This window comes from Danio rerio, chromosome 21 (assembly GCF_049306965.1).
Source record: "Danio rerio strain Tuebingen ecotype United States chromosome 21, GRCz12tu, whole genome shotgun sequence".
NCBI lineage: Eukaryota > Metazoa > Chordata > Actinopteri > Cypriniformes > Danionidae > Danio > Danio rerio.
In genome coordinates, this window is record NC_133196.1 from 29,226,909 (window position 1) to 29,249,291 (window position 22,383).

The 22,383-nt window shown below is 35.1% G+C and overlaps 1 protein-coding gene and 1 long non-coding RNA gene across 9 annotated transcripts in view; one reads left to right on the forward strand and one right to left on the reverse strand.

The window, feature by feature from the left end:
• Positions 1-657: 657 nt before the first annotated feature.
• The window catches only part of gria1b (glutamate receptor, ionotropic, AMPA 1b), a 111,088-nt gene continuing 89,362 nt past the window's right edge, over positions 658-22,383 (reverse strand). The window contains exons 14-18 of one of the 6 annotated variants that reach the window (XR_012396510.1): positions 20,139-20,253; positions 19,504-19,618; positions 16,975-17,219; positions 16,010-16,144; positions 4,108-4,985 (exon numbers count right to left, since the gene is read on the reverse strand). Coding sequence is in view for 3 of the 6 variants with exons in the window: in XM_005161339.6 (XP_005161396.1) it covers positions 4,827-4,985; positions 16,010-16,144; positions 19,504-19,618 (409 nt within the window). In the remaining 3 variants the exon portion in view is untranslated. 6 annotated transcript variants of the gene reach the window in all.
• LOC141380003 (uncharacterized) lies at positions 9,526-13,601 on the forward strand. 3 transcript variants are annotated; one of them, XR_012397202.1, is made up of 8 exons: positions 9,526-9,694; positions 10,373-10,555; positions 10,920-10,987; positions 11,549-11,621; positions 12,578-12,710; positions 12,835-12,992; positions 13,105-13,200; positions 13,372-13,601. It is a non-coding gene; the product is annotated as an uncharacterized lncRNA (long non-coding RNA). The 3 variants fall into 3 exon arrangements; XR_012397204.1 differs by lacking the exons at positions 9,526-9,694; positions 10,373-10,555 and having other exon boundaries at positions 10,940-10,987; positions 11,549-11,659; XR_012397203.1 differs by lacking the exons at positions 9,526-9,694; positions 10,373-10,555; positions 11,549-11,621 and having other exon boundaries at positions 10,940-10,987.

A 22,383-nucleotide genomic window follows, 5' to 3' on the forward strand; every position in this document is an offset into this window, starting at 1 on the left:
TTTCCTAGTTCCTCCAAAAGCCCGCCCTCAAGAAGCTCTGATTGGTCAGCTAACATAATGTGCTGTGATTCGCGGATCGGCTCCATGTCACCAGGAAGCATCTCTGCTATAATATTGCAGCACTTCTGGCTACGCCCCTTCACTGTGTGTATGCTCGTAACCTGAAGGGTTTATGACATCATTAACCCGGATGTATTTTTTTGTAGTCCTCAAACTTTGTTCGCTGTAAGCTTTGCTAAGTTAAATCTCGTCACCTTGGAATTGTAAGGTGTTATCTGACATTTTTGTGAAATTGACAAATTCTGAATAATTGATAACTTATTTACATTTTGGGATTTTTTTATAAGTTGTTTACATTTTAAGACATTTTGTTAAAAACAAATGTTACACACATACTGTTTGCTATGGAATGCAAAAACTTTAAAGCTCAATATCTCTAAATCATTCAGAACGCAGATAGAACTTTATAATGCCAAGGTGACAATCTGTAAAAGCCAATGTCTCCCTTTGCGTTGAACTTTGAGCAAATTAAGTTCAACATTCAGAGATGTTGTTTGTTTACACAGCTACATTACACCTTAACTAAAGTTTAAAATATGATATCGTAGGAGACCACACCTTTAAGAAGAGAGAGACAAAAGATGAAAGCTAAAGGCATTCAGTAAGAAAAGTTTATTTCGGAATACTCCTTGTCAATACGTTGGTTTGTTAATGTTACATCTTGCTGCTGCTTTAAAATGTATTTTGTGGGGAGAATGTTAAAAAGAGGTGTTATTATAAGTAGGGCTGTCAATTTAATGAGCTAATTTAATGCATTTAATTAAATCAAATAAGCAATAATACAAATAAAAACAGTGTCTGCCTCAGACAGATTGACAAATTGAATGTAAAATGAATTCTGACCTGTCAGCAAGTGCTTAAGTTCAGTGTTTAAAAACAAAACAATATTCGGACTAACTGACAATATATAAATCACTTACTTTTAAAATTCTATTTAATGCCGCCATGCCACAATAATGTTGTATTTGTAAACAATGAATTTATAAATTAAAAATACATTAAATTGTTCTATTTCGATTTTTCTCAGCAAACATAGATACGCAGTGTGTGATTAATCTGATTAATCAGCATGTCGTGATTCATTCGATTAAATCGATTGACAGCCCTGTTTAAAAAGTGCGAAACCAACAACAACACCAACTAAAAAACATCTTAAATACAGAATTCCACTTTAAATACGAGACTGGAAAAAATAACAAACAAAACAAATAACCCATCAAATGGAAAACAAAGGCCACAAAGCACCGTTTCGTCAGCACAAATGTTCCATGTCAGGTTATGTTGGATTTTCTGTATTTTATACAAATAGAATCGGCAGTAAAGAGGACAGATGATGTACAGACCGATGAAGGTTCACTGGCAAAGGATTGAGGGAGGATAAAGGCCGACCACAGGGCCTCACTGCTGAGCGAAACTCTCCTGAACGTTTGAATGAAGATCTTGTGCTTAAAGTATTGACATTCAGTTTTACCTCTGTGTTCGTTCACAGTATCTGATGATCAGGTCCATTAAGAGTTCATCATCCTCTCCTGTGCTTCAATCGGTGAGTCCCGTCTGATAGAAAAACACAAGGCCTGACGTGGCACCTCGAAACTAAAAAAGTCAGACTATCATTGTTTGTTAATGACATCATTTCTTGCCAATGTATTCAAAAGTGTGTTCGTTTTATTGGCGCACAAAGCAATGACTGTACAAAACAAGCCATAGCCATCGTGCTTTGCTCATCTTAAATGAACTGTTAATAGTCAAGCTATTAAATCACCTTATTAATCTCACAGCGTGAACAATTTCTATTGTTGTCTGTGTCAGCTATTAGGTAGATTTCCATATGATGCTTTTTCATGGAATTGGTGTTTACACGACAATATTTCAGCTGTTATTACAACGACAATATCACAAACAGACGTTTTAGGGTTTCTAAGTAGTCGGCCTCCTGGGTGCTCATTCTGCCCTTGAATCTGTTGTTATTGTCACATCTGTTTACGCCAACCTCATTAGCGCTTGACAGTGGGAATGATGTGTATACATATCACTTCAACAGAAAAATGTCATGTTAAGCTGGAAAGGAAGACGGAATGTGAAAGTGGCAAAGCAATAGGCAAAAGTGGATCTGCAAGCATAGCCTACACCCCTCAGTTTCTCTCGCTCTCTCAATCTGATGTCTTTAACTCTCAGACTCTATCGAGCAGCATGAACGGGGAAGCAGTGATTGATCCAAAGTGTTCATAAGTGAAGGGTGAGACTGCGAGCTACAGCAGTAACAACGACAGGACTGGTAATCAGCCTCTCCGAACCTATGGAAGAAGTCACCTTCCCTAGAGAGGCTTGTCAATCTAAGTGGACGGAAAGGAAGACATTTAGAGACTCTGCACTGAAGCTGACACACAGATGTAGCACACTTCCTATAGTTTTTCAGAGGGCAAACATTTGTTTCATTCAGAATTGTGTCTTAAAAGGTCAAGTACATAACTATTGTGCAACTTTTTGTGTATGATTTTAAAAAAAAACAGCTGGTAGGACCTGAAAACCATAGTCCCCTGGCTTTCAGAGACACTATGAAAATATGCTTATTTCACGAGGCCGCAATTTTAAAATTTGACAGCGAGGCTGAGGTGGGAAGATACACAGAAGTATAGGATCAGCACTGTAAACATTGTAACAACATGCTGTGGATTAGCTGTTGTCACGATTTGTAGATATGGTATTAACATCACTTTAATATCATTCAGTTAAGTTAAAAAAAAGTTAAAGTAAGTTTTAAAACAATGCTGTCCTCTGTAGCACAACCTTGTGTTGTCTGTAATAGTGTTGTCCTAGTCCTAAGATTTTAAAAACGTCTATTTCCCGCTAACATTTAAGCGCCGATGAGGGAGTTCTTAAACAGTGCTGATTTGCCATAGTATTCACCAATGCTCAACAGAAATGACTGTGATTGGCTGCAAAGGTCATCTGTTCACAGCTCTTCACTGAGTGCAAACACAGATACACAGACATTGGAGCATTTTAAAGCCACAAATGGATTGTTCGTCTGTGTTTGCACTCGGTAAACATCAGTGGGGTGTAGTGAACTGATGATCTTCACGGCCAATCACAGTCATTTCTTTTGAGCATTGTTGAATACTTTGGCAAATCTGAGGTGTTTAAGAACACGCTCAACAGTGAATAAATGTTAGCCGAAAATTGACGTGTTTTTTATTTTTTTATTTCAGTATTGTGACGTCTAATAAAGTGTATTAACTTGAGTTTGATAAATGGCATCTAAAACGTGTGTTTGGGAAAGAAAGGGTTAGCTAACTTGTGCCATTTCACTTACCTTAGCTCAAAAAGAGGTCTGATATCCCTTTTTATTTTCACTATCCATTTAGAATGAACCTTCGGGTCACTCGGAAGGCGGTGAAATTATAAATTTGTGTCACTTTCTCTTCGCTGATAAGATATACAGCTAGGTACACAACATTCCTGTGTGACTCCAGGCAATACTTCTGGGTTTCTTCCCACCGCAGCTTCGATTTCACTTTTAAAATGGTGACCACATAAAAAAAAAATCAGTTTATAGACTTTATATTTCATTGTTAGTATGCCCATGCTGATTTGAATCTCAGAATGGGGTGAGTAAAACCAGACCAAAGAGGAACGCTAGTGACTTGATGATAATGTGGCCACGTGACAATTCACTAATTCAAATCCTGCTCAGGTAGAACTAGAGCAACCGTAAATGTAAAATCCCTAAGTATAAGTAGACTAATGTAATTTAAATACTTGGGCCCTAATTATTCATTTACTCACCTTTGTGTTGATCCAGACCTGACCTGACTATGTCCTTTGGTGTTCCACAAAAGAAATATGAATTCATATAAGATCTAAAACAGGCATAATTTTTGAGGGCGCAATACCCAAAATATGTCCATTTCCAAATCAATATGCAACTGTAGTAGTGGCCAAAAATGGCGGTGTCTAGCCTTGGAAATCTGATATCTTCACCTATTATTCATATTTGCTGATGCTCTGTTAGTTGACATTTATTCGGATTGTATAGCTGTGCCTGGTGAGCATAAATCTTTTGAAAGTGCTCTGCATTTCAATCATTTGATTTTCAACTGTCCCCTTTTTCACATTATATACTGTAGTAAGTATTAGATGATGTACTTCCTAACCCAGCCAACTTGTGATTTAAGGAGAGGAATATTGGTTTTTCCAATCAATGATGAACACACTTTTGCAATTCGCCATGGGTATGCCAGTAACACAGAAATTACATACTTCACCTTCACTATCTGATAGTGTAAAAATGATTTGAAACTATGGAAAAATATGTCAAATAAAATGTCCTTCAGATGTTTGTTGGATATATCAGAAGGCAGATGAAGAGAATAAAATGATCATAATCAGGAAATTCGGAGGGATTTGTGGACAATGAAATGACAAAAAACATTGTCAGTAATTTTTGTGTAGAATTGAAGGAAAACCCAGTTTTCTCAAAAGTGAAACTTCATACAAAAACACCTCACACATGGTCTCCTTATTGCAAAAGATATTCAAAAAAAAAAAAAAGAAAAAAAAGAAAGAAACAGCCACATCCTGATATTAAAAAAGTAATTTTCCTCCATCTTTATCTAATTTCATTTGGAGCCCAGAATGTGTCCATGAATCCATTTGGCAGTACTTCAGTGGCAGGTGAGATGTACACTGCAGTGTCTCTCACATCATCTTCCACTCTTTCCACTAGTCTCCTGATGTCCCGTCATTTCGGGGAGGATGATGGCTGTTTACATCCCAGTGGTGCTGAGGCCCATGGCGGCCGCCTGGCCCATACATGGCAGAGTCTGTGCCCCTTTGGGGAAGTCATGGGCCATCACACGACCATTCTCACCTCCACTACCCATCCTAGTCAGTGTGGAGCTGAGCATTGCAGCATCAATGATTTGCTAAGAGAAAAACAAAAAATGGACAATTAAAAGGCATTGTCATATATGTCATAATGTCAAAACATTTCGATCGCCCCCTGGTGGCAGGCTGCAGTATTTGTCATAAACTCCATTCTTTCCATGTAAATGTCCATGTATCTGTCTGCAAACTGCAAGAGAGGGGCGTAACATGAAAGGATGTAACTTTAAGTTAGAGAGGCATAACTTGCAGTTGTCAAGATCCCATTGAACAATGCAAGATGTCACAACGAGATGTTGTCGGCAAGATGGTGGAAATATTAACAGAGAACATTTTCACCAAATGTTTTCATTATTTTCTACAAATTTATCCACAATCAATTCATTTGATATTTTATTATAATATTCATTTATTTAGCAACTCCACCATGCAACTTCACTCGCTGACTTCTTCATCCTTTTTGTAACGACAGCCTACTCAGTCACCCCCTGTGGTTGCAAATAACAATACAATGGCGAGAGTGTTAGGTTTGGGGTAGGTGTGGACGTTAATAATTGTGATGGTTGGGTTTAGGGTTAGGGAAAGTGTAGATGTTAATAGCTTTGATAGTTGGGGAAGGTGTAGACGATTATAATGATGATGGTTGGGTTTTGGTTTGGCAAGATGTAGACATTAATAACTGTGATGGTTGGGCTTAGGGTTGGGGAAGGTGTTAACGATAATAATGATGGTTGGGTTTAGGATTGGGGAAGGTGTAAACTTTAATAACTGTGATGGTTGGGTTTAGGGGTATTGTAGGTATAGATGTTAGTAAATGTGATGGTTCGGTTTAGATGTGGAGTCGGTGTAGACATTAATAACTGATGTATAGCACATCAGACATTAATAACTGATGTATAGCACCTCTCAAAAGAACCTGCTGTTTCTGGCTGGAATCCATGCAACCTTTAACTCTGAAAAGGTGCCAAACATCCCCACAGCATGATGGACCTTCCACCATATTTTACAGTAGGGAGCTTGTTTTTCTTCTGGAATGCTGTGTTGTTTTTCTGCCTATTATAGTGACCAAATTGTATAATTTTCCAAAATGATTCAGAATTGTCCAGATAAGCCTTTGCATACATCAAATGACTCTGCTTGTTGGCAAAACACAGAAAAGGCTTTTTCTGCATCACCTTCCACTGAGCTGTTCTTTGTGAAGAGTGTGCTGGATAGGTGCTATTGTAGACTTTAATAACTGTGATGGTTGGGTTTAGGGGTATTGTAGGTATAGATGTTAGTAAATGTGATGGTTCGGTTTAGATGTGGAGTCGGTGTAGACATTAATAACTGATGTATAGCAACATCTGCCAACAACATAGCTTTGACACGTGGGTCTCCATAACATCATGTTATGCCTCTAACCTACTATAAGTTATGCCCCTTCATGTTATGCCTCTGTTTTGCTGTTCGCAGACATACCCTGCTCAATAAATGGGACATGAGCCAGACTAAAAATCTACAACATCAAAAAACTACACATCATATATATATATATATATATATATATATATATATATATATATATATATATATATATATATATATATATATATATACACTGTTAAAAATTGTCCCGTTAAAAAACAGTAAAATACTGGCAGCTGCAGTTGCCAGCAATGTACTGTTATTTTACAGTATGTTGCTGTAAAAATACATGGACTACATTGATTTACACAATACTCAAGTGAACTCATTTTGCTCACTGAAAGCAACTGCCTCAACTTGGTCAACTGCTGAATGAGTTTATGAAGTAATGTGCTATATATGCTTAGAAGCATAATCATAATGATAACTTATTTTAGTTAATTAGAAAAGTTTGGTTTAACTCTAATGTCTTATTTTTCACAACAGCACACATACATGTAAATCTGAAATCACCAGAGAGATTCTGACTGCATCAGCAACTAAACAGCCGCTATCTTTAAATAGAGAAACATGCAGAATAACATCAGCAGTTCATTGTTCATCTTTAACTCATACACTGGCTCTACTCTCCTCCACAACGGTGACACACAGAAGAAATTAGCTTCAGGTTTTACAGTAAAATACTGTTTTTTCCTTGATTTAACAGTAATATACTGGCAGCTGTGGTTGCCAGCAATGTACTGTTTTTTTACAGTCTACTTCCGTTGTGTAAATTAACAGTATATTACTGTTAAAATACATTTTTACACTGTGTTTTTACCTCTCACACCTTTAACCCTTTAAACCCCAGAGCAAATACTTCAGTTTTAATTGAAGTGTCCACACTACTGAGTGTTCAAGAAACATGGAGCAAAGCTGAAGTAAATTCATTAATTATCTGACTAATTAAATGATAATTGAGGATTAACAATGAACAAATGAAGAAATACTGAAAGGAAAAAACAAGAACAGAACATACAAAACTTTAGTCACAGCTTTATAATGAAATAACCTGAAGAACAACAAATGATTAAATCATTTAAATGATCAGCGGATGATTAAACAACTCTACAAACATCATCACCAGCTACGCTTATTACTTAATACATGTATTTTTGTATAACATTTACTAAAGTTCTTCTTGAGAAAAAGTTAAAGTTTTACGTCACCATCATGGAGAACAGAGTTTGCTTTAGTTGGGCTCTTAGCCCTGTCATATTTAACATTTATATATCGTGGCTGCTGCAATTGTTAAGAACTTTGTTTGAAAAGATCCTTTGTTGTGGCAAGCCAGCCAAAAACCTAAATAAGATCTGGTGATGTTCATGTTGCTATTAAATGGCAGAGTCTGTTCTCATTTCGTATAATAAAATTTGCTGCTCCAATTCAATGTTAAATCTATTGTTTTACATTATATGTCTATATATGGCAATGATTTCTGGAAGTTTTTAAGAATATCTTGGACAATAACACTGCTCTATGGTGTAAATCGCACTCAAAGAGACATCAATAATCAGCATATGAACCTCAATAATGGTGAAAACAAATTTAACAAAATTAACAGTTTAACTCACAAACAGGCAACTGAAAGTCTAAACATAAACAACAGCAGAATCAAACACAAATAAAGAAAACTGTTAGACCATTATACAACATTTATTTATACCGCAATGCATGCTGGGATATTTGTACAGTGCCACTCCCAGCATGCATTGCAGCATGAAACATTTGAGATGTTACCATTGTTGAGATACAAGGTCAGATTCATGAGGTCTGAGTGTGTATTTGTCATAACTGAACTGTTAAGTAATAATGGAGGTATCTTTTCTGTTTCCACTTCTCATTAATTAAATTAATACCTGCAACTAAGCATAAATTCTATTGAATGTGGCCCTTCTTCCAGATTTATACCAAAACATTTATCAGAATTAATTTCAGATAAACAGATTTCTCTATTTATTGACTTCCCAACTTTATTGCTATAGTACAAACGTTTTGTAAACTCTGTATTCAAGCAGATGGAAAGTCTTCTTAAAAGAGTTCAAGGGTGAAGAGCCCAACTAAATCAGCCCCTCACTCCATTACGGTGACACAAAAAACACCTTAATTTCTGTAGGATCTCAATGTGAATAGTATGGAAGTCAATTCAGTCAGTAATAAGTGTGTGTCTGCTGTTGTTTGTGGAGTTGTTTAATGATCCTCTGCTGAGACTAAAGCTGTTTTATTTTATTTTATTTTATTTTATTTAATGTTGTAACTCAAGTCACTGTTTGTGTTTCTTGTTTATTTTCTTCAGTAATTGTAATTATTAACAGCAGGTGTTCATCAGTGTCTGAATTCACTCATTAGTGTTCATTAAAACTGTCAGGTGAACTATATTAGTTAACTAGTGTATGAAATAGTGAACAAGGACACAAAGTGTGATTTCAAACACAGATTTCAAAACATCGAATCTGAACTCTGTTCGCTCACAGTTTTCTGCAGTTGGTTTCTTTCTCGAAACAAAAATGTTACCCAGAAAGCACTGTTTTTAACAGAATATTACTGTTTTAGTGAAAAAACATTATATTACTGTAGAATCTGACCGTTTTTTAACAGCAATTTTTTACAGTGTATATATATATATATATATATATATATATATATATATATATATATATATATATATATATATATAAAACAACCCAACTTTAATCATTTATGATCTGTTACACTTTAAAATACTATGCTTGTGTGTTTTGTATGGTATGCATTTGCCCAATCATTGTATATTTATGTGAGTGATAGTTTCAGGTCATGCCTGATAATGTTAGTTTAGACCCTAATCTAATATAGTTCCCGCAAAAGCCGCTTTGCAAACATGTCAGTGAGTGTGTTTTTGTCCACCAACAGTTGTAAGAAATGTGAAAATGTTTCTCCGGTGCTAAAGCCACTAATGACTCAAGATATAAAATGGTGAAAAATAACAGCCATCAAGTGCAGTGATGATGAGACCAGTGCCACAATAACTTGAAGCCACTCTCTCATGTAGCAATTTTACATAATGAAACCCTGTAGGCTTGAAACTGGAGCTAATGATGTGGATGTTGGCTTGTACATCCTTGACGAATAAATGATTTAAATCCAGCACACTTCAGTGGATTGCTGGGGATTATGTTGCCTGGGCTGATGCAGACTAATTGGCCTGCAAGCAACAACGATTTGTTGCTGTGATATTCTAAATGTGGCTGTTATGCGACTGTAATGTCCTAACACTTGAAGAATGAAGAGACACATCGCTAGAAGCTGCTGTGACAAAAATATGGTGAAGTATAGCTGTGTGCTAATTAATCCACAAGTGAAAATTTGGTCATCTTTTACTTTTCTGCATGTCCTTAAAACAAGTACGACCTTATTTCTTCGAAAGAACACATGTTTTGAAGATAGTTACAATTGGTTTTGTTTGCAGTGAAATTCATTAGGGTCAAAAACACAGATTTTTGTTGTATGGTCAAAAAAATACAAATCAAGATGCACTAATATACTGACCTCATATTTACCTCACATTGTTTGATCATTTAAGAGATAGAAATATACAGTTTGGGCACCCTCATAATTTTCAAAATTGCAAGGCCTAGTTTGCTGGCCTTTCAAAGCGGCAAAATTATTTGAATACATTTTATGCTCTATAAACAAAGCAACATTTCAGTTCTGACATAACATTTATTTAATCAACAGATGCAATGCAATTTAAATCAATATTTATATTGATATAAATGCAATTTTTATTGTCAAGGATAAGTCTCTGAACTCTTGCTGAAAGCATGTTGGACCATTCTTCCTAGCAAAATTTCTCCAGTTCAGTCAGGTTTGATGGTTGCCAAGTGTGAATGGCCCTTTTCAAATCAATCCATAGATTTTACATGATATTTAAGTCTGGGGACTGGGATGGCCATTCTAAACTTTGTATTGTGTCTAAGTATGAATTCCTTGGTTGATCTAGAACTGCTTTGTGGAATAGTCCTGCTGAAACATCTAATCCTGAAGTAACTTCAGCTTCTTGACGGATTCCTGACCATTATTCTCAAAAGAACCTGCTGTTTCTGGCTGGAATCCATGCAACCTTTAACTCTGAAAAGGTGCCAAACATCCCCACAGCATGATGGGCCTTCCACCATATTTTACAGTAGGGAGCTTGTTTTTCTTCTGGAATGCTGTGTTGTTTTTCTGCCTATTATAGTGACCAAATTGTATAATTTTCCAAAATGATTCAGAATTGTCCAGATAAGCCTTTGCATACACACTGTAAACCCTAATGCTGTAACTAATTAATTGAATTGAGTTCTATTAACTTAAATCATTAAAATTCGTTTATCTTAGTTAACCTTGATGAGTATTTAGAACTTTTTCTTATTTTTGAGTTTGAAAAAATTTAATCTTTCAAGTAAGGTGAACAATTCTGCTGGGTTTAATTTATACAAAATGTCTCTTTAAAGTTTCATTAACTCAAAATCTGTCAGCCCAGTGATTTTGCGTCTGACGTCATCCAGGTTCACGTACGTGCTCATGCATCATTCGTTTTTTTCAACATGGCGGATCAACCTCGCTTCACACTACAGTAAGTAAAATATTTACAAATCCAAGAAATATTAATTGTATGTTTTAATTAATATAATCACAGTAACAGTTCAATGTAATGTAGAGTTAATCAGGGTGTGTTTACATGTCGTACATTACAGAAAACATGTTTAGCCTCACTTGTTGCTAACTAACGTTAACATTGCTGTTTAAAAAGTTAGAATCAGTGCAACGTTAGCGTTAGTTGTAACGTGTTAACTCTGAATTTTAACAGAGTGTGATAAAGACAAAAATATTTAAAATCGGCAGATTACATTTTTCAAAAAAATTTAAATCTTGGCGCGAGTATGCCTTTTCTCGGCCTGTGCTGAAGTTGTCATGGAGACGCGCGCTCTCACAACCGCATGTCTTGGCGCTGCGCTGAACTCCATCCAGTGTGTGAATGTGGTATTATCTTTGCAATCTGTAGGCACTTCGGAAACGAAAGGCGCAAGAAACATAACGTTAATCATAACTCGAATGATCTCCGCCTAAACACTTAACGGTATTTTCTGATGACGCGCAAAAATGTAGTCTCAAAACTTAACTCTGTCACACGCAGCTTGTTGCTTGCTGATCCATGTATGAGGATAGCCTGACGGAGAACATTTAAGCTGCGCTCCTCACCTGAGCAGGTACAGAGCAGAGCTTCATTTTACTCTACCACATTGAGGTAAAGTTGGTTTTATATTCATACATTCATTTAGTAACAACTTGTAACTCGCTCCATTAATTGTTTACCATGGTACTTTGTCTATTCGTTCTGAAATCACATGCAAGTATGACATGAAAACAACATTACAATAAATGCACTATTTTTTTTGACTGAACAATGTTGTACTTTGAAAGTCATTGGCTGCTAATATGATTTCACCATTAAGAATATGCAAAAATTACCTTTCTGAAATTATATTATTAAGGAGAAAGTCTGAATGTGTAAATATAAAACTAACTTTACCTCAATCACCAGCACTGATCAACACTTAATATTTCCTAGCGCTTAAGACGACATCTCTGCATATCAATGATTACCTGATTAATGCGATCAGTTAAATGAGTTTAAATGTCATTTAGGTCAAATGTATTTTAAAGGTATGATAAAAGTTTTTTTTTTTTCAATCTATTTTTAAAATGTTTACTCTGGAGAGAATATAAACAGCCTAAAAAACAAAGTATGCATATCTCTAACACATTAATACAAAATTATGTTATTAAATAAAATAATAACAAAACAAAATATTCAAGACGTGGTAAACAAGACATAGTTTTCTGATGTGCAAATTTTGTAGCTTAAAATATATTTATATCTTAAAAATATAAATATTTTAGTCTATATATTTTTACATCATTAGACAATAAGGTAAGTTTTGTTATTTCTAGCTTTTAAAATCAGGCCTTAAATTTCTTTGTCGTCCTATTCAGTTTTAGAAATTTCAATACTGTTTAAATTAAATCTGTGTTCATCAAATCAAAGCAACTAACATGATAATCAGCTCTATTGCTAACCGTTTTGGAGGTTAACGTTAGACATCATGCAATTGTACTACTTCCACTCTCAGCTAAATGACACTGTGACTTTGTGTACATACAGAATTGAAGGTCGGGTGTTGCTGACTACAGATAGGAACTACAAGGAAAGTGAAACTTCAGCTAGACCTTGAGTTCAGTTTACAACATGAAGATCCTGCTTTCAACATCTGATCAACACCTGATTTTCATCTGAGGTAAAAAATAGATAAGTAAATGAAACATAATAATAATATTAATACATTTTTTTCTAGAATTGTATATTTTGTGGTGTGGGTTTGTTTTATGAAATTCTCTCTTGTTTCTTTTTGCTGTTTGCAGAGTACCAACATGTTACAAATGAGAATTTTCCCCACAAATTCTTTGCACAACTGGACCACCACATATTTCATTTGATGACAATTTCAAGGCAAACAGCATCCAAAACTGGCAAGACAGCAGATACCCTGGCTAATCTTTTAAAGGCTTATGATGAGCAGGTATGTTTGGGGTCACGTGTTAAAGTATACATTAAAATATAATTTGAATTTTTTTTTTTTTTTTAATTGATTTAAAATCATTTATTCATCATTTATTATACTTGATTTCCAGGAACTGCATGATGTCAGTTCATGACGGACTACTCTTATCAGAGGTCTTTTGGTCTTGCTGCGTGAGCGTGACTTAAGATTCTTTAGGAACACCCTGGTAAGACTTCATTCATTCTTTTCACAATTAGGCATGTTTAATAAAAAGATGAAAGTTTTGAAAACTTTTACTTAACATATTTGTAATCACGAATAGTTGATGAATCATATAATATTGGCTCAGTCATTTTGATACTGTCCTTACATTAATATCCTTGAATTATATTTTTAGATTGATAATCCTGCTGACTGAAGATGCTTTATTGGCCCTGCATTCACTGAGGGTCTCTGTTGTCCTGAAGAATGAATTGGACACCACCCACAGCACACTTCCAGACCTTTCTTGTCTTGTATGGATTAATGTATGCTCTTCACATAATATATAGTAAAGGACTTTGAACTTGTGCAAAAAGTTTTGCTCGGCATGGATGATGGAAAATAAAAAGTCTCGTAGCATGGAAACCTTAAAGAATGAGTTGATTGTTTTTTTTTACTTAATAAAGACTGTCTCTGGGGTAGTAACTTCAAAACATTCATTTACCTTTAATTGGTAAGTATGCATTTTATTATATATAGGGATAGTTTGTCCAAATGTAAAATTCTGTCATTTACTAACTCTTCACTTGTCCCAAACCTGCTTGAATTTCTTGCTTCTGTTGAACACAAAAGTTAAGTAAAGCTGACAACCTGTAACCACTGACTTTCTAATAGGAAAACAAATACTGTGGAAATCGGTGGTTACAGGTCTCAGCTTTTTTTTTTTTTTTGGTCAAAAATAACCTTTTAAGTGTTCAACAGAAGAAAGAAACTCAAACAGGTTTGGAATAAGTAAATGACAGAATCATAGTTCAACCAAGACTGAATATATATATATATATATATATATATATATATATATATATATATATATATATATGCTCTCCGTCAAACAGAAATTGGGGGAAAAAATAAATGGGGGCGAATAATTCTGACTTCAACGATATATATATATATATATATATATATATATATATATATATATATATATACAGTTTCTGTGTAGTTTACACTAAACGAGTCACTTCACAGAATGTGCACTTATTATTTTTTTAACGAATGCCTTATTTTATTTGTGAAACTGACGATGGAGAAGTTAATTTTAAAAAATGCTATCAAAATGTATGAGCTGGGTGATTTAAGTATTTAAAGTTGAAAGAAATTAAAGCAATTAAGTTAATTGGTATTAAAATGTATGAGCTGGGTGACTAAGTATTTAAAGTTTGGAAAAATTAAAACAATTAAGTTAATTGCAATTAAAACGTATAAGCTGAGTAACTTGGGTATTTTAAGTTAGGTGAAGTGTCTTGCATGAGTACAACAAACTCAAAACTTAATGTTTCTGTTTACTTAAAATAGATAATTTCATAACTTAAAAAATTTGACGTAACTGATTACCTCAAATTTTTTGAGTTTTGTCAACTTATTCGGGATTACAGTGCATCAAATGACTCTGCTTGTTGGCAAAACACAGAAAAGGCTTTTTCTGCATCACCTTCCACTGAGCTGTTCTTTGTGAAGAGTGTGCTGGACTGTGGAACAATGATGGTATAATGGTACAATTACATTATCAGCAGCAAGATGTTCCTGGGGCTCTTTGTAGGTGGTCTCTGGCCATTCTAACCATCCTTCCCCTTTGCTGTTTAGGAATTTTCTTGGCCCACCACACCTTTTATTCACAAGGACTGTCCCTGTGGTCTTCTATTTTCTTACTATATTTCTGCTTGTGGAGATAGAGGCTTTAAACCTCTTTGACAGCTTTTTGTATCCTTCTCCTAATTTATGTTGATTAATTATCCTAGTTTTTAGGTCATTAGGAAGTTCTTTTGAGGTTCATAAGATCTCATTGTATCGTTAAATTGCAAAAGGTATAATTCTGCATTACCTATATAGGTTTTTTGACTAGCAAAAGGCTGGTAAGTAACCATTAACTTGCCTTTTGTAACCACAGTTTCAGCTACAGGTCTTTGTTAGTGTTGAAGAAAAAAAATGAAGAATGAAGAAAAAAGCTACCTACACCTTAGATTTCCAACAGCATTTTTCTTTTATTTTTGACTAAACTATTCCTTTAAAATATCACATTTGGTAACACTTTATTTTGATGGTGCATTTGAGTATTAGTAGACTGTCTACTTAATATTTGTTAATACTGCTCTTTCAACAGACATTTAAATGACTACAAAAAACTCTGCAAGTATATCAACTTAAACTAACCCTAACCCCAACCTAACAGTCTACTTATAATCTACTGGGAACAAACGGACCACCAAAATAAAGTGTAACCTCACATTTTTATCAAAATAAGTTTTACAGATCAGGTGCAATTTTGGTAAGTCCCAGATATTTTATCATGGGTAAAGTAATATTGACAGTCTATTACATTCAAATTTGTTCTTCCGGAGTGATGCTGTCTGAAAAAATATATATAGTAAGCCATGTGTTTTATAAACCATGTCCTAAAAATGACTTCTCAGATTTCCCTTTGAAATACCTTGAATGAAAATTATGAGTCACAACACGGGGTTGTGAGTAATTAATTCTATATAAGTCGCTGTATTCTTAATTCTTTGAGCATTCAGTTGCAACGTGCTCGAGGATTAGAGCGAAGCGCAGTGGGCGGTACAATGTTTACAACCACCCACAATTACCTCTTAAATGCCAACATCTTACTCTGCCAGATCCCCTAGAGGAAGTGAGGTCAGTATATAATAGCAGTTATAAAACATTATAAGTGCCAAGTGCAAAGCCCATAATTAAATGCAGATGAATCTAAATATTGCGCAGTACCAGGTTGTAGATTCCGAACGGAGTGAGATATCATGGTTTTTACACACCTTCATCCTTCGAGACTCGATTCTTGATTTGTAACAGAACTCGACCAGGGCCACCAGCATGGCCAGCCCAAGTCCACCAATCAGAATGTAGAAAACTCCAGCCACATTACTGAGGCTCAGAGCACTGGTCTTATCCTGCAGAGCAGAGACGGCAATCAAACACTCACAGATCTTCAGCAGAGTAACAAACAGAAATCATCTCTTTCTATTCACAGCTAGTCAGTAAACAAACAACATGATATTTACAGCTACATCTCAACATCTGCATACTTATACATTCACTATTTAATCACATTACATATTGTTGCAGTATGTAAAACAAGTGAGCAATAAAAAAGAACTAATTCATGCAAATTCATGCGTCAGCTTGAGAAAAAAAAAATAATTTTGAGTCATTTCTGGCTGTCTATACATAGTGGTTTAACCTTAAACAAATCATTACAAATAAATAAAAACATATATTTAAATTTAATTTATTTATTGTACATTTCTCTAGTTTGAAATATGCAGACCTTATTATTTATTACCATGCATGTATAAACTTTTTTGTCTTGTTTATATAGGGATGGTTTTAAAGGGATAGTTGACCCAAAAATGAAAGCTTGCTGCTATTTCACTGACTTTCAAAACCAATTTGTGTTCCTTGGTGATTCATAAAATAAAAGTCTACTGTCAGTTTAAGAGTCAAAAAACATATAGAATCAACACAAAAATGATACATTAAGGTCTTGTGAAAATGAATACTTGTACATTGAGATCTTATGAAGCAAAATAATCAGAAACTGAACATTATTTTTATATTTTGCTTCATAAGATCTCAATGTACAAGTATTCATTTTGTATTGGCTGCATGTTTTTTTTATTTACTTCAAAAGTTCCAACGGCCATTGACTTTATCTTTTATGAATCAAAAAGTAGCTTGGTTTCAATCTTTTTAATTTACTTATAAGAAATAAATATCTTGCCTGGCCTGAGTGTGAGCAAATTAACAGCAAACTCTCATTTTAGGGTGAACTGTCACTTTAAGGTTTCTCGTCCAAAGGTCATAACTGGGGGGCCTTTGGCGTCTCTCTCTCTCTGTCTCTGGTGGAGACGTCTCGTCAAGGGTGGTGGGAGTCAATGACATGCATCTGTTTGGCGACCGCATTAAGGTCTCATCCATTGGCATGCATATTGTCTTTGGACAGAGACAAGACAGCATTGAAGGACTCTAAAGGGGAAGAGCAATCCAGTTAGAGGGCATTTCATGGCAACGCTTTTCTCTCCAGACTGCCATTTACTCATGCTGAGACAGATGGGGGTTTTCGTTTTTTATGTGTTGATGTTGTTATAATGAGTTTAGGAGAACGCAGATAGCATAAAGGGAACGTAGGACACTACAGCAGCACTGCGCAGTATCTCAATATTTCATATGGCTTTTTTTTAATTATTGAAATTTTATTTAAGATGTTTATGAATCTGATGTTTTGTCCATTTAACTTTTATTTGCTGCCCTTTGTGTCTGCCTGAATGTATAAATATTGGAGCGTAACAGTTAATTTAGTTTGAAACTTAATTTTAATAATCTGATATAATAAAGATAATTCAGATTGGCTATTTAACCTTCCTGTCGTGTTTGGGTCAAATCTGACCGACTTAAAACACTCATATATATTGTGTTTTACATCTGATTGCCTCAAGGCCTTATGATATTCTCCACATATGCATTTAAACACTGTAAAACCGAAATAAGTTTAGTTAACTCAAAATTGACTGAAAGTTAATTCTACTCATATGAAAATGGTTTTGAACTCAGCATTGAAGGTAATTAGTTACTTCAACTTAAATGGAGCAAGTTCACAGTACTCATACAGATTAGTTTTGTTTTAACTCAAATGGTTTGTAGCAATCAGTTACCTAAAACGGTTTGAGTTGCCTTAACTTATTGGGTTTTACAGTACTCAGTTGGTTTATGTTCTCTTCATTTATTGGGTTTCACTGTGCTCAAATTGCTTCTTGTACTCAATCGGATTAGGTCTACAGTTCTCATTTGCATTAGTTTTTGACCTTAAATGTTTTTTGTTTGTTTTTTTGCATTCGGTTTCTTTTAATGGTTTAAGTTACCTTAACTTTTTGGGTTTTACAGTGTATAAAAACAATTACCTCCTCTTTCGTTGAATTTTGAGTGTTTAAGTTCTTAGTTAAAATTGACGACTATAGGATATGAATGAGTATCCAGACTATATTCAACCATCAAACATAAAACATCCCCATACACACCACTCCAACTCACTCACACACATTTCTGACTGAACATTGTCTTTTGTGGATACCCATCTCTTTCCCGTGCTTATGTGCCGATCCTCCCACGTAATCAGGGGCGTAGCAACCGGAGGGGACGGGGGGATACGTCCCCCTCACTTTTAGAGGCAGACCATCCAGAAACAGGTCATTAATAATTATATGATTGCAAATTTTTGGATCTCAATCAGCTGTCCCATCACCCCCTACACACACTTTTTAAAATGTCTGCTTAGCCCCCGCACATGATTACCTCCATGACATTGCATGTTTATTTTGAAGTATATTTTCAGTGCCTATTTGTATTTTCACTGCAGTTATATTATGTCTAATTTTATAAATTCATGTTAAACATTAGTTTGAGACATTGTTTACAGCTAAAGAATGTTGAATAAATATTTGGTTGCAATTTAAGAGCAGTTTAGTGGTCCATTTTGACCAGGAACACTAAAGTAAGAGGCGGGAGGTGAACACGACAACAATTTATGTCATTTCTGAATAACAGTTTAACAGTTAAACTATGACTGCAAAGATGTTTTTATAACATCTTAGTAAGTAAATATTAGGATTAAATCTAAGTCCATAATTAAAAAAAAACTGTGTATATTAAAATAAAATCTGTATATAAAATATAATATAGTTGTCAAATATAAATTATTTGAGTGTCTGTAAATAAAGATTATGTATTTATCAATATACAAATTGCTTTAGTATGTAACTCTTAAAAAGTATAAATAATGAAATAACTCACAAGTCAATTAAAGCACACTTGAAAATAATTGATAATACTTCATATACTGTTGCTTGATTGTTGCGTACATGTGATTTCAGATGGTTAATTTTAATCCTTAAATGATTAATGAATACATAATTTCTGAATGAAGTTGATCCACAAACACACATGTACACACACACACAAAATGTTAACAACTTTTAAATACGCAAGTGAAGAACCAAGTGCCTGTGCTAAAGCACTGAAGTGAGCAAAAAAACAAAACAAAACACTTTGCCTATCGCTATAAATACACCACAAGCAGCATGTCTATTTTGTAACATGGGAAGTAATAAGGGCCAGAAAGAAACATGATGACAGAGAGCGCACGAGTCTCTGAGCAAATGGCAGACTGGAGACAGAGCGAGTTTTTGAGAGAGAAGAGGACAGGGCCTTTAGTAAAGCGCTAAAGCTGAGGGAAAGGACCAATGAGTGAACTGACCTTTCTGGCGGAGTCCTTGCTTCCACACTCCCCTTTATCGTACCACCATTTGTTTTTCAGTTTGTCTAAGACGGCTTGCTCATTGAGCTTCAACACCGCTAGGTTTACGGGGATTCTTCAACCAGGAAAATAACATAAATAACATTACCCATGTTATCTTATGTTATTCAGCATTTAAGCAAAATACATACACCCATAATTACGCTTTGATGTGTTCTAAATGTCTACAGATAGATAGAACAAAAAGAAAGGAAGAAAGAAAAAGGAGACGGAAACAATAAAAGAAAAGAAAAAGGAAGAACAGCACAGAGTCACAGAGTTGGAAAACTGCCACTGCCAAAGTGATATGCATTAATACTCCATCTAGCTTGTGACCTTTCTCCCTATTGCAAGATGTGTATTACTATATCACTTTGGGTAACCGGCAAGAGATTTGAAACACTCGGATTTGCACATTTTACAGTTACGATACTCAGAGTTATAATTAGCCGTCAATCATTTCGAGCTGTCAATCAGTCAAGTCAGACTTGGATATTTTTCAATGATCTGCAGCCGGAGTGTTTGTTAACTGAGGTTGCCGGTTACCCCCCCAAGGTGGTGGTTACCCGCCGGATGGCTCATTTTTTGGGGCTGACCTTGGAATCACCTCCTCCGCTGCCACACTCTCCCTTGTCGTACCACCATTTGTTTTTCAATTTGTCCAACAGGCCCTGCTCGTTCAGTTTTAACACTGCCAGGTTTACTGGGTTTCTTGAAATGATAATAAAATAAGCTGGGTCAGCATTGGTGATATGATACGGCGAGGCAGAGGTTGTGTCAAATAAAAGTGAGTCTATTAAGTCGTCGAGGAAGTGAAACAGAACAGAAAACTGATCTGACTGTGTGCCTGGCTCTGCTGGGCTTGTTGATGTGACTATATTAGTTGTCTTGTGTTGCGCTAAAGTGTACAGTGACAAAATTATGAACAATTTTACCAAAAGCAGAACCCCCCCAGTGGGGGGAAAACGGGACGAATTAAGCCATGCTCTGGATTTAAGTGTGGTTGGTGTAAGAGGATTCACAGATTAAGTTAATATTACTGTAGATTAGCTGTGGATGATCTGCTACGCTGTGGTTGGGGTTGAAGGACACTGTATGTTCCAAATCCAGAGCATTTTTTTAATGCGGCCCGTTTCTGGTGTGTGTGTATGAAGATTTTCTTGGTAAAATCGCTGACTTCTTTCTGCATCCCTCAAGAGAAAGGGAGAAAGAGCCGGTGTGTTTATGGATGACTAAAACAAAGCCAGACTTCATCCATGGACATTAATCTGAAATCTGCAGGGCACACAAGACAACAGGAATGTGGAGAAGGATAATGATGGGCAAGAGCAGCTCAATGCCTGAAATGAAGGAAATTTTCAAAGAAAGATTCATGCTTAACATCTGATCTACAGGATATTTATCAGCTCAGGACTGGAAAACGGACTGCTTTGCTTGTAGAGTAGATATGATTGTTTTTGTTTGAATTAATTTTTTTCAACACATTTCTAAACATAATAGTTTTAATTACTCATTTCTAATAACTGATTTATTTTATCTTTGCCATGATGACAGGAAATAATATTGACTAGATATTTTTCAAATGACATTTAAAGGCTTAACTAGATTAATTAGATTAACTATAGGCACGTTAGGGTAATTAGGCAAGTTATTGTATAACGATGTTCTGTAGACTTATCAAAAAAAAGTTTAAGAAGGTAAATAATTTTGACCTTAAAATGTTGTCAAAAAATTAAAAACTGAATTTATACTAGCCGAAATTAAACAAGTAAGACTTTCTTCAGAAGGAAAACTATTATCAGACATATTGTGAAAGTTTCCTTGCTTTGTTAAACATCATTTGGAAAATATTTAAAAAAGAAAAAAATTCAAAGGGGGGCTAATAATTTTGACTTCAACTGTATATTATTGTGGATTAAAAGTCCTGAAAAAAGTATAATATTTTCCACAAAAATGCATGGCTCGTTGAAGGCCTAAAAGGAACACTGCAAGTGTCCAATGGTCACTTTTTTCAGAGCAAACTATGTAATAATAAAGACAATATACATAATATAAATACAAAATTGTTAGCCCTCCTGTGAAGTTTTAATCATTTTTCAAATATTTCCCATATACTGTTTAATGGAGAGAGATTTTTTTTCACACACATTTTTAAACAATTGTTACTGTATAACGGAGACCCGGAAAGGACGTAGTGGAGGAGAAAAAAATTGGCTGGTTAAAAAAAAAAAAAAAATGGGTAGGAGAAAAAAATGGGTGAAAGAAAAAAATGGCTGGGAGGGAAATATATATTTTTATGTTTTTGCGTTCTCTCGAAAAGTTTTGCATTCCTTCGCAAAAATGTTCTGCGTTCCCTCACAAAGTTTTGCATTATCTTGCAAAGATCTTTTGCGTTCTCTCGCAAAACTGTTTCTCCACAAACACTTCCTGCTCACTTTACTCATGTAAACCGTCCAGTTTTTGCCAAAATTCTCCCGTATTTTACCATTCTATCTCACTTTCTTTATATTAAATCTGTGCGTCGATCGTCGCCTTTCATATGCTACCTCTGAACCAGTGAATGCATGTATAAGCGCTGACTGACAGACGTGCTCCGTACAATAAACTGATCCCAGATAATCTTCTGTATGCGCCAAGTAACACTTTAAAGTGACACCTCTGTTATCAAACAAGTGAGCAGCAAATGAATCTCATGTTTTGTTTTGTTTGATAACAGAGGTGTCTCTGTAAGAATGCACAGATATAATGAAAGCATTCCATTACTTTAGAAACTGTTTGTGCTTATTTAAGAGGAAATTAGCTGTTTAATATAAAACATGCAGGACGGAGATGTTTACATAT